This window comes from Ranitomeya imitator, chromosome 6 (assembly GCF_032444005.1).
Source record: "Ranitomeya imitator isolate aRanImi1 chromosome 6, aRanImi1.pri, whole genome shotgun sequence".
NCBI lineage: Eukaryota > Metazoa > Chordata > Amphibia > Anura > Dendrobatidae > Ranitomeya > Ranitomeya imitator.
Genome location: NC_091287.1, coordinates 453832522 through 453845688, shown reverse-complemented (window position 1 = coordinate 453845688; position 13167 = coordinate 453832522). Strand labels below are relative to the sequence as shown.

Here is a 13167-nt window from a genome sequence, read left to right as displayed (position 1 = left end):
GCCCACAATTTGAGAGAGATGGCACACACGACTGGCACTCAAGCACAAATGCCAATATTAATCTCCCACTATTTATTTTTTTCAGGGAGAATTTAAAAAACAAAAAACAAAAAAAAAATAGACACTAGGCTTTCTGTGGCCCACAATTTGAGAGAGATGGCACACACGACTGGCACTGAAGCACAAATGCCAATATTACTCTCCTGTTATGACCTGCTGGTGAGGACAATAATGGACCTGGTGGTTAAGAGCACACGGAATGACCTGATAGTTACTAATAATACAGGACAAGGTCTGAGACGTGGGAACTCTGCTGCCCGCCATCCCTAATCCGATCACACACACTAGAAATAGCCGTGGAGCGCGCCTGACGCTCCCTAGGCGCCTCGGCACAGCCTAAGGAACTAGCTAGCCCTAAAGATAGAAAAATAAAGCCTACCTTGCCTCAGAGAAATTCCACAAAGGAACAGGCAGCCCCCCACATATAATGACTGTGAGTTAAGATGAAAATTACAAACACAGAGATGAAATAGATTTAGCAAAGTGAGGCCCGACTTACTGAACAGACTGAGGATAGGAAAGGTAACTTTGCGGTCAGCACAAAAACTACAAAAAGACCACGCAGAGGGCGCAAAAAGACCCTCCGCACCCCAGAGCTTCCAGTAAGCAAGACAAAAATCAAAATAGCAAGCTGGACAGAAAAAATAGCAAACAGAGAAAAACAAGCAGGAACTTAGCTTCTGCTGGGAAGACAGGTCACAAGAACGATCCAGGAGCGAACTAGACCAATACTGGAACATTGACAGGTGGCATGGAGCAATGATCTAGGTGGAGTTAAATAGAGCAGCCAGCTAACGAATTAACCTCGTCACCTGTGGAAGGAACCTCAGAAGCCGCAGCCCCACTACCAACCACCAGAGGAAGCCCATGGAGAGAACCAGCCGAAGTACCATTCATGACCACAGAAGGGAGCTTAACAACAGAATTCACAACACTCTCCCACTATTTATTTTTTTTCAGGTAGAATTGAAAAACCAAAAAAAAACCAGACACTAGGCTTTCTGTTTCCACAATTTGAGAGAGATGGCACACACGACTGGCACTGAAGCACAAATGCCAATATTAGAGAAGAATATTAGGAGAATTGGCAAGAAATCAGGCCCACTGTTAGACTGTATGTTTTCTGTGCCAGAAAAATGAGACACAGATGCCCCACACAGGACTGCCACTGATGCAGATTTGCCAATTTTAATCTGCACCCTTTTTTTTTTATTTAGGGAGACTAGTGAATAAATCTGGGCCACTGTATTAGAGTATATTTTCTGTGGCAGAAAGTGGCTTGAACAGATGTAACGAAAAAAAAAAAAAAAAAAAAGGGACTGTCCTACAATTACTATCTCCCTGCAGTTATCTCAGCAATGTATGGCAGGCAGCAATAACAAGGAGTGGACTGCTGCACAAATTAAATAAAAAGTGTGGAAAAACAAACAAGATAGCTGTGCAGAAAATCTGACCATTCTGTGTCCATTAACTGATCAATATTTCTGCATTGATGCCAATTTATTTTCTTAACCTAAAACACATTTTGGAGGGTTTCAGCTTTCAAAAGAATAATTTATACAACCAATGAATGAATTTAACGTCAGGTTATGAGCTTTTATTTACAAAACATGGATAAATGACATAACTTCTGTCAGGGAGTGTAGGTGTAGTGCTACGGTAGCACACTCATGCAGTGAGGAGGCAATGACCCAATAAAGTTTCAACATAAAGTCTCTTAAATGCAGTTACTTCACAGCATTAATGTCCAATTCACACAAGTATGTATCATTAAAGTCCAATTCACAGCACTAAATAGTATCCAGTATCCTCCGGATCACTACCAGGAACCATATCCTCCGGATTACAGTCACTAACCACGCTAGTCCTCCTTCGGGCACAGGATAGTCTACCTCTGGTTCACCACCGGGCACAAGACACTACACCTCCGAGACCCTTTGCCGTTGGTGACTGCACCACCGAGTTAATGTCTCTTTACTCACAGCTTTCCACAGTAAACAATATCCTTCAGTTTACAGTCACTAAACACACCAGCCCTCCTCTGACCAGTTACCGTGGGCAACTGCACCGCTGTGCGCGCTGTGGGTGCCAGGAGTTCGCTTTGCTGGGCTCTGTGCTACTCTCATACAGAGCTGAGGTTTTGCAGAGCTGTCTGCTTTGTTTGCTTCAAACTCCACTCTGATACTGGCACACCCAACCCTTTACTGCAGGGCTTTTTACAAGCAACCTGTGGCCTTCAGCCACATGGAAAGCCTGTGCCTGGAATGAAGCGGACTGCACGACTACCATCCTGCAGTCTGTTACAAACTACAAAAAACCCCAGAGCAGGTTTTCCCAACTCTGCCTTGGACACTAACATGCCCAAGACTAACACTTAGGCCTCTTTCACACATCCTTTTTTTTCCAGTACCAGAAAAAACAGTACCAGAGATATCCGTGTCCATGTGTCCGTGTGTGTGATACCTGCGACAAACGTGTGGCAACTGTGTGCCGCTCGTGTGCCACATCAGTACCACACAGACAGCCACCAGGGTTCTGTGGCAACTGTGTGCTGCTCGTGTGCCACATCAGTACCACAGAGACAGTCACCAGGGTTCTGAAGATGTCTCTCATCATTCTCCCTTGCTCTGCCGGCGATCGGCGCGAGCAGAGGAGAATGATGAGAGTTATATTAAATTCTGAACGATGACAGCAGGTGGGGACTTTTGGGACTTTTACTCCCATCATCCAACACCTGCTGCTACTAATAACAGGGTATTCCACAACTGCCGCATGTGATATAATGAAATATATGAATGAAAAACCCGGCGTGGGTTCACACCTATTTACTTGAAGCAACCAGTCAAAACTTACAGCTGGGGGCTGCAACCCTCAGCTGTCAGCTTCAGCAAGGTTCGTTATCAAGAATAAAGGAGCCTTGTTAAAGCTCACAGCTGGGGGCTGGTATTCTCAGGCTTGTATGGGGCAATTGATATAGGCCCCTAGCCTAAAAACGGCAGTCCGCAGCTGCCCAGAAAAGGCACATCTATTAGATGTGACTTTTCTGGCACTTTGCCCGGCTCTTCCCACTTGCCCTGTAGCTGTGAGCTTTAGCAAGGCTAATTGGCAAAAATGCGGGGGACCCCACACTTTTTTTAAATTATTTATTTAAATAATTAAAAAAACAGCGTGGGGACCCCTCTATTCTTGATAACCAACCTTGCTGAAGCTGACAGCTGAGAGTTGCAGCCCCCAGCTGTGAGTTTTGCCTTGTTGGTTCAAGAAAATAAGGGGAACCCATGTCGAGTTTTTCATTCATTTATTTCGTTAGATCGCAGGCGGTGGCTGAGGAATACCTGGATCATCCGCTCCTACTCTCACTTTTATTAATGGCAGCAGGTGTCGGATAATGGGATAAGAGTCCCAAAAGAGGGGGAGCATCATCAGGGGAGTTATATGATCAGAAGAGGTGCCAATGGGTCCCCTCAGGAGTCCTAAACAGGACGGTCCAAAACGTCTGTATAAGTCCGTATCTAAGCTGCAGACACAGCCAAGCATCTTTGAATTTCTTTGGGACTTCCCAGCCACTGCGGGACCCCTTCTTGATACGGACTTATACAGACTTTTTGGACCGTCCTGTTTAGGACTCCTGAGGGGACCCATTGGCACCTCTTCTGATCATATAACTCCCCTGATGATGCTCCCCCATTGGAGTTGAAACGCGTAGGGAGAAGAGAGACATTTAGGGTTACATTTGGGGTGGTGGATTCCCATAGCAGGGCTCACTTGGGGCCTGTCCTTGTCAGGACAGGAGCTTCTCTAAGGGTTTACAGGGAAGACAGTGGCAGTGTTACTTTCCCTACACTTGGCCCTTTGCATTTGGAAACACCACCGTCATGGATGTTGAGGGATTTATTCCATATGTCCGTCTGAATTGGTAAGACCGATCCAATTTGTTATTTCGAGCACTGGTTCACTTGAGCACTTTTTGTTTATATATGTGTCTTGTTAGGATCCGAGTTTTTAATTATATCTATTAAAGGTTATGTTTTAGTTCAGTGGATATCCTCCATAGCTATTTCCTGACTTTAATATAACTCTCATCATTCTGCTCTGCTCGCGCCAATCACCAGCAGAGCAGGGGAGTATGATGAGAGCCGTCTTCAGCACCTGCCGCTGGGGGGCAGTGCTTACTGTAGTGCTTTCCCTGGTGCTGATGTGTGTCACACGGAGGACATCAATGTGTATTCTCCGTGTACATGTGTGCGGGACGTTTTGCCATCCGTGCTGATGGTAAAAAACAGACATGTCTACGTATGGCGCACACGGACACACAGTCCATAGAAACACATAGACATGTGCACTGATCCATTCATTTGAATGAGTCTACGTGTGTACGTTCTCCGGTACGTGTGAAAACTGTCACCACACGTACTAGAGACACGGATGTGTGAAAGAGTCCTTATTTTTAGTCTGCATTGCAATCACAGCTATGCCTGTGACTGCAATGCACTCTCATGGCCTCCATGCACATCCTGGGAAGAATACACAGAACCCCGTCACTGCCACAGTATATCAAAGTATCATTTATTCAATTTTATATGACCTCTGTGTCCATATAAACATTTTATGAGAGTTAATACTTCTTACAGATTCCTCTTAAATACTTTTAAAAATATAGACTAGGCATGAGGCAGGAGGCCATAATCAACTGTACTTACCACAAAAGTTAACTTTCCAGTTCCTGTTAGCATCTACTCCATAACAGTTGAATCTCATTCTAGATCTTGTTTTTCTCCAAAAACGATCCTGTACATGAAAAATGGATTTATATTCATTATTATTCATTGACACATTCTGATCTTGTTTTCCTTTTAATATTTCACACAAGTTGCAAATTCTTGAAAGTTAAGTAAAGCTAAAATTTGAGGTTGTTAACAGCTCAACCTCTATTACTGGCGTCCTGTGCTCTTCGTTAAAATGAATATATATGCAGGGGTGGGGAACAGAGCTGGAGTGACCAAGGCTTCAGATCTTAAGCCTCATTTGCATGTCAATTCAAATGCTGATTTCTCAATAACAGAGGAACAAACCGGCCATGTTAAAGTATTGTTGGACTTGGCTTTGAAAGAGTTACATGTGCATAAAAATTGTTTGCAATGAAAGAGAAGAAGTGATCCGCACCGCTGGAACCACAATAGCGTAATTTGTCAGCTCGGTGTGCAATACAGCTGCAGGCATGTAACCTGAGACGTCGGGTGCTCACCAAGAAAATATACAGTACTATAAGTCCCAATATGTAGAAAGCAGAGATGGCACTCACCAGCCTTGAAAATCCATGCTTTATTGAAGATAACAACGGGTAAAACATCTACAACAGGAGAATGGGAGATGGAATATGCGAGTGACGATGGCCGTTTCGCCCTGATGACTTGCAGATTACTTTTAATCTGCATAATGGCTCCCATACCTATTGACAGCCATGTCACCCTCCCAACCAGTTCCCTGCCCTGTACTGGCAAGGGACAAGAATCTGGAAACAACTATTTACATATGGGATTCTATTGTTTTTGGAGGAGACTTTGGTTTGGTTAAAATGACTAATCATGTTCTTGGATTCTTATATGGGTGAAATACTGACAGCTTAGGCTACTTTCACACTTCTGTCTTTTGTCCTCTGTCGCAATCCGTTGTTATGGGCAAAAAACGGATCCTGCAAAGGTGCTTGCAGGATGCGTTTTTTGCCCATACACTTGTATTAGCGACGGATCGCGATGGATGGGCACACGTCGCATCCGTCGTGTTTTTTTGTGCAACGTGTCCGCCATTTTCGACCGCGCAGGTGCGGCCGAAACTCCGCCTCCTCCTCCCCAGACTGCAGAATGGGCAGCGGATGTGTTGAATAACTGCATCCGCTGCCCACGTCTTGCAGTTATTTCATAACGTCCGTCGGTACGTCGGCCCGACGCATTGTGATGGGCCCGTACCGACGAAAGTGTGAAAGTAGCCTAAACTATCTATAAGTAGCGGTAAATAGAGTAGAGTTAATCTACATGTAATGCAGGTTCCTCCAGAGTGTGATAGAAGAAGGCATATCCAATATTAGTTCACAATTTGTAAAAATGACTGCCAAAATTAGTTTAATAAACCAGATGATGCATGGAATTAGATCTATTAACAAAGACGTGATTTTTTAAAATATATTTATGCATTTTTCTATTTTATTTGTATTACAGAACTGAAAATGGTAGAAGTAGAATACTCACTTGGTTACTTCGTTATTAATTGATGAATAATTAAATGATTCTGGACCACCCAGAGACTGTAAACATTTTTGAATATCATTGAAGGGTCAGCATCTACACTAGATTGTGCAGGAGCACAGTGCAGGAGCACAGAGCCGGAGATCAGTTTATTACCATCTATGCCTTCCTAATCACTGTGTACATGGCACTGAATGAGTGCTGTGTATACGGTAAATGAAGTGCTACTGTATATACAGTATAAAAAGATCAGCTCTGTATTCTAAGCAGGAGAAAAACTGCCATAAGTAGGAGAAAAATCGTCATGTAACTGGGGATAATATGCTAGCCCCAGTTACAGGGGAAATCAGCAATGATAAAAACGTATTTTAATGTTGAAATTCCCCCCAAGGTACTTTTTTGACCTTTATTGCTAAACAAACAAAGAAAAAAAGAAAAAAAAAATCCGCCACTAATCCATATCGCTGTTTCTACTAGCCCAGCTCCCATCAAAAACAAAATGGAAGTGTTCAATACATAAAAAATACATGGTACAGAAGGGAGAACACAAAGTAAAATGTACTTTAGAGTTTCTTTGTGGTCATAAAAAAAAGTAACAATAAAAAAAGTAACAATAAAATGAAAAATAGACATTTTCCTGTGTTCTGTAATTTTTCTCACGATATCAGCAAAAAGAAAAAAAAAAGGAATATATATATATATATATATATATATACTAAAAATTGTGCCCTGCATATCATGAGAAAGAGAGACAAAAATATTTCAATATTTGAAAAAACAAAACACTTTAAAGCTTTTAAAACTGTGTGGCTGTGAACTGGCTAAAGCTTTATTTTAATGAACATATTGTATTTATCGCTTCTAATTTTTCAGTGGTTGTGCCATTATAAGTTGGGTGATAATACATAGACACACATGCCCCTTTTCAGCCTATATATATATAATTCACAGCAATAATGAAAACAGGAGGCACAAAAAAGAAGACGTGGACTTTGATTCAGTTCAGCAGAATTGACCTCATTCATAGATTTAATGAGGCTTGATGGTAATAATTCCTGGGGGTTGGTAATTGGCCTGCTGACAACATCAGTTAAAATTAATTAGCCATAATTGGCTGCATACATCGCATAGACTGAGTGGATACATAAATGAATATAAAAGGATTTGAAAGCTAAAAATAAACATATTATTTTCAGTGCTGACAAGGAGTTCTTTCGTTTTGTCACCTCGGAACAAAAGTCAGACTCCATGAACTGTGAGGAATCATACCAGGTGGAGCTGGAAACAGACGTTCCTTCTGTCAGCTGATGGTACTAGTCTTTTATTGCATATGATTTTAATTATAAGTTGAGTAACAGTTTTATGCCTTCCTTTATGGTTTTGTAGCCTTTGATCTGTTTCCTGTACATTCAGAAATATTTACTGTAATCAGCAAATCTCTAGCATTTATGTGTCACTTTCTTTAGCCACTGGCTCTTCAAACTCTGGTTCTAAAGATACATTATTATGGCTGTCCTTCCAAAGAGATCGCAAATTATTCATGTTATTGATCACAAATATGTTAGGTGACTTTGCCAACCTATCCAACACAAATCCAGCAAAATAAGCTGAAAGTAATTTCTCAAAATAGTCTTTCTTGGACAAAGCTGCAACAATACAAAACTGATCCTAAACATAGCTGTTAAGTACGGTAATTTAAAAAGATTCTCCATTTCTGAAAAATTCCTTCTTAAAGCACCACTCCAGTGTTTTGTTTTGTTTTTTTTGAGTGGTGTCACTAATCTAAGTTCCCTGTACTTATTACCAACCTTCATCTTCATCCGCTATCTGCGCTATTCCGGACTGTTTTGTTTTTTTACAGTTTTTGATCTGCCGGATTGCCCCAGTGTTTGCTGGGCGAGACGAAGGTCAGTTCTCAATGTAAGACTTACGCGGAGAGCTTGTGACCGTTACTGCTGATATCCGGTCAGTCAGAAGCTAGAGTCACCAGATGGCGGTATGTGACCGAGGTGACGCTGGGAGGAGAAGAAGATGGCAGCTGGTAAGTATATTAATCGGGGTAGGGAACTTACATCAGTGGCATCAAACTAGTGCTGAAATAAAAATAATACTAGAGTGGAGCTTTTAAATGCTTCAGGCTTTCAAAAATTTTCACTTTTCTTTTTTGTCTTACTCTATAGCATAGGCCAGGAAAGTTGCACGGGAATGCACTTGCCCTGTCCAGATTCCCCTGCCTAGGGAGTGAAGGTGCCAAAACACCCAGCTTTGGCAGAGTCACTGGCAGGGTGGTAGAGGGGAGATATGTGTCTCTACGCTTAACGGTGAAATGAAACCAGAGCATTTTTTCTCCAGCACACTATGACCTAAATTTACCACTAACATGAAGTACAATATATCACGAATAAACAATTTCAAAATCACCAGGATCTGTTGATGCATTCTTGAGTTATTACATTATAAAGTGAAACTGGTCAGAATTGTAAAAATTGGTCTGGTCGGGAAGGTGAAAACAAGCTTTGGGGTGAAGGGGTTAAGATACTTACATGGGTCCAGCTATACTTATATCCATCTACATTGAACACTGGCATTACATAGACGTAGAGAAGGTCCATAATTTTCCTCATAACAGGATCAGTTTTATAAGTATTAACAGCCTAAAGAAAAGAAGGACATTTTTATTACCTGCAAGCTGTCAGGTTATAATTTATAAACTATATAACAGAGACAGATACTTTAGACGGTAACTACAGCAAGATCTAGTACCTCCTTTACAAACCACTGACAAAATGCTGGTCCAATCCATTCTCTTGCATGAATTCCACAATCAATCCACACATATCTCTTATAGGGTTTCTTAGTCATGGATGGCTTGGCTCCCAACTGAATGAAGAGAATCTCGATTTAGTTCATTGTGTATTGAAATCAGAGCAGATATCAGTACAATGACTGCAAATTAAATTTTAGACCTGTGTGCCCCACATGGTGGAACACTGGGATGTGACCAGTCCCTGAAATGCACCATGATTACAAATATGAGCTAATCTAAATGTCTACTATATGACATTTGTTTATGTTCGGGTATTATGTATGCTCCATTTCTATGCTGAGTTTGTGATGCTGCGTAATTTTGCCTCTTCTCATATACTCTGTGCTTTCTTTTTCCTATTCAATGATTTGCACTAGCCATTTTTAAAATGGGGTAGGAGCACGCAGCACTTTGGAATCATGCACATGTCACTTTGTAAGTACATTCTTTGAATTTTGAGGAAAACTTTGTTCCATCTTCTCTTACATACTCTATGCTTTCTTTGCCCAATGTCCTATACAATGATTTGCACCAGCTATTTTTTAAATAAAGCTTTGTATACTTCTGAAATGTTTGGATTTTACAAAGAATAGTTCACATACAAACCAACACTGACCAATATCTAAGCATATACGGTAAATATATTAGTTACAGTTATAGAAATGACCATTTAATGAAATGCAGATTTAGATTCAGGTGGTCACTGTTCTTCATCGATATTATTATATCCATGATACTAATACCTTTTCTTTTAATGTACTCTACAGGACCAAATCAAAGTTTAGACTCACCTGTTCATGCAATAGTTTTTCTTGTACTTATTGGAATGTGCACATCATAGATTCAGATTGAAGGCAGCAAAACTACAGTTCCATAGAGTGCTGAACCCTATCCCACCACTGTCTTAAGCCAGAATATGGCAACTAAACTAAAGAGAATTGATAGTCTATCATTATTTTAAAACATGGACTATATCCATTGAAAACCATCAGTTGCTATTATGAAGCTGGCTTTCATGAGGACTTCCCCAGGAAAGGAAGAACAAGAATTACCTCTGCTGCAGAGGATAAGTTCAACAGTGTTACCAGCCTTAGAACATTGACAGCACCTCAAATAACAGCCCTCGTAAATGATACACAGATATCAGTTAGCAAACACATATCAACATCAGCTGTCTAGAGGAGACTACAAGAAGCAGGCATTTGTGGTCAAATTGCTGCACAGAAGTCACTACTACATGGAGGGGGCAGTGTGATGGTGTCGGAGTGTGTTGATGGTGATACTGATGGGTGAGTGTGGAAAATTTTGAATAAAACACCAATATTTCTATCACAACATTACAGAACAACATGCTGATTTTACAATTTGGTTTTCACTTAGTGGTACTATCATGTGTGTTGCAACAGAACAATTATCTAAAACACATCTCCAGGCTATGTAAGGGTTATGTGACCAAGAAGGAGAGGGATGAAAAGCTGTGTCCGATGTCTTCTCTGCCATAATCACACAATCTGAATCCATTTGAGATGGTTTGAGCTGAGTTGACCTGCAAAGTAAAGGTAAAGCAAGGTCATGCTGCTTTCTCAGGTGCTGACGTTCTACTTACCTCGCTAACCGCTCTGATGCTCTCAGTCTAACTGAGTCTGAACTAACTCTTGCAGCATTCTCAGCATTCATTTCTTGCTGAGAATCACCACCTGGCTATAGGGGGTGTGGCCAGACTCTGCAGGAATTGAACCCCTGTGTGTCCTGCAGCATTTAACCCCCCCGGCCTATCGCTTGTTAGCAGGGGATATACAGTGGGGCAAAAAAGTATTTAGTCAGTCAGCAATAGTGCAAGTTCCACCACTTAAAAAGATGAGAGGCGTCTGTAATTTACATCATAGGTAGACCTCAACTATGGGAGACAAACTGAGAAAAAAAAATCCAGAAAATCACATTGTCTGTTTTTTTAACATTTTATTTGCATATTATGGTGGAAAATAAGTATTTGGTCAGAAACAAAATTTCATCTTAATACTTTGTAATATGTCCTTTGTTGGCAATGACAGAGGTCAAACGTTTTCTGTAAGTCTTCACAAGGTTGCCACACACTGTTGTTGGTATGTTGGCCCATTCCTCCATGCAGATCTCCTCTAGAGCAGTGATGTTTTTGGCTTTTCGCTTGGCAACACGGACTTTCAACTCCCTCCAAAGGTTTTCTATAGGGTTGAGATCTGGAGACTGGCTAGGCCACTCCAGGATCTTGAAATGCTTCTTACGAAGCCACTCCTTCGTTGCCCTGGTGGTGTGCTTTGGATCATTGTCATGTTGAAAGACCCAGCCACGTTTCATCTTCAATGCCCTTGCTGATGGAAGGAGGTTTGCACTGAAAATCTCACGATACATGGCCCCATTCATTCTTTCATGTACCCGGATCAGTCGTCCTGGCCCCTTTGCAGAGAAACAGCCCCAAAGCATGATGTTTCCACCACCATGCTTTACAGTAGGTATGGTGTTTGATGGATGCAACTCAGTATTCTTTTTCCTCCAAACACGACAAGTTGTGTTTCTACCAAACAGTTCCAGTTTGGTTTCATCAGACCATAGGACATTCTCCCAAAACTCCTCTGGATCATCCAAATGCTCTCTAGCAAACTTCAGACGGGCCCGGACAAGTACTGGCTTAAGCAGTGGGACACGTCTGGCACTGCAGGATCTGAGTCCATGGTGGCGTAGTGTGTTACTTATGGTAGGCCTTGTTACATTGGTCCCAGCTCTCTGCAGTTCATTCACTAGGTCCCCCCGCGTGGTTCTGCGATTTTTGCTCACCGTTCTTGTGATCATTCTGACCCCACAGGGTGGGATTTTGCGTGGAGCCCCAGATCGAGGGAGATTATCAGTGGTCTTGTATGTCTTCCATTTTCTAATTATTGCTCCCACTGTTGATTTCTTCACTCCAAGCTGGTTGGCTATTGCAGATTCAGTCTTCCCAGCCTGGTGCAGGGCTACAATTTTGTTTCTGGTGTCCTTTGACAGCTCTTTGGTCTTCACCATAGTGGAGTTTGGAGTCAGACTGTTTGAGGGTGTGCACAGGTGTCTTTTTATACTGATAACAAGTTTTAACAGGTGCCATTACTACAGGTAATGAGTGGAGGAAAGAGGAGACTCTTAAAGAAGAAGTTACAGGTCTGTGAGAGCCAGAAATCTTGATTGTTTGTTTCTGACCAAATACTTATTTTCCACCATAATATGCAAAAAAAATGATAAAAAAACAGACAATGTGATTTTCTGGGTTTTTTTTTCTCAGTTTGTCTCCCATAGTTGAGGTCTACCTATGATGTAAATTACAGACGCCTCTCATCTTTTTAAGTGGTGGAACTTGCACTATTGCTGACTGACTAAATACTTTTTTGCCCCACTGTATTAGCCAGCTCTGCCCTCCCCACCGTGCTTGAACTTAAGTTCCTAGTGCAGTTTGTCTCCACTCTCCTTTTTTCCTATTAGGTTTATTATAGTGTTGTCTCTCCTATTACCGACCCAGCTAGTTTCCTCGATTCGCCGGACCTCTCCGCTACTGACACCGCCTTTGCATTCAAATCCTGTGCTGCCTACCCTGACTTTGGACTGTCTCACTACGTCTCTGCCTGTGCCTTCTGTCCTTCATATCACTGCCTTGATCCGTTGATCATCTGCTGCAGGTCCTGGGACTGCCCTGCAGTGGCACCTGGTGGCTAACCTAATGGCCCAAGCCTATCCTCAGCATCAGAGGCTCTAGTGAAGACGAGGTAGCCATTTAGTCATGCTCATCCAGGGTAAGCCCAGCCAGCTACTATTGAAGGGCGAGCACTAAAATGCTCGGGTTCTCGTTACTCGTAAGTCAATGGGAAACTCAAGCATTTTTCCGGAGGACCCTCCCAGGATGTCTGGGCGAAGCAGGAAAATTGCTGAAATGGATGGCAACAGCGCTGAAATGGAACGGGAACAGCATGGGGACGATGCCTGCATGTATATCTGACTACCAGAAGGCTGCTGGGAACAATGTTGTCAGAGTATTACGAAAAGCAGAGGAGGGCCTCA

At 42.1% G+C, this 13167-nt stretch overlaps 1 protein-coding gene across 1 annotated transcript in view; it reads right to left on the bottom strand.

Moving 5' to 3' along the window:
- Positions 1-13167, bottom strand: part of CPA6 (carboxypeptidase A6) — a 304313-nt gene that overhangs the window by 34440 nt on the left and 256706 nt on the right. Inside the window, exons 6-8 of the mRNA XM_069731467.1 lie at positions 9066-9182; positions 8846-8956; positions 4761-4848 (exon numbers count right to left, since the gene is read on the bottom strand). Coding sequence (XP_069587568.1) covers positions 4761-4848; positions 8846-8956; positions 9066-9182 — 316 coding nt within the window. The remainder of the gene's footprint in view (positions 1-4760; positions 4849-8845; positions 8957-9065; positions 9183-13167) is intronic.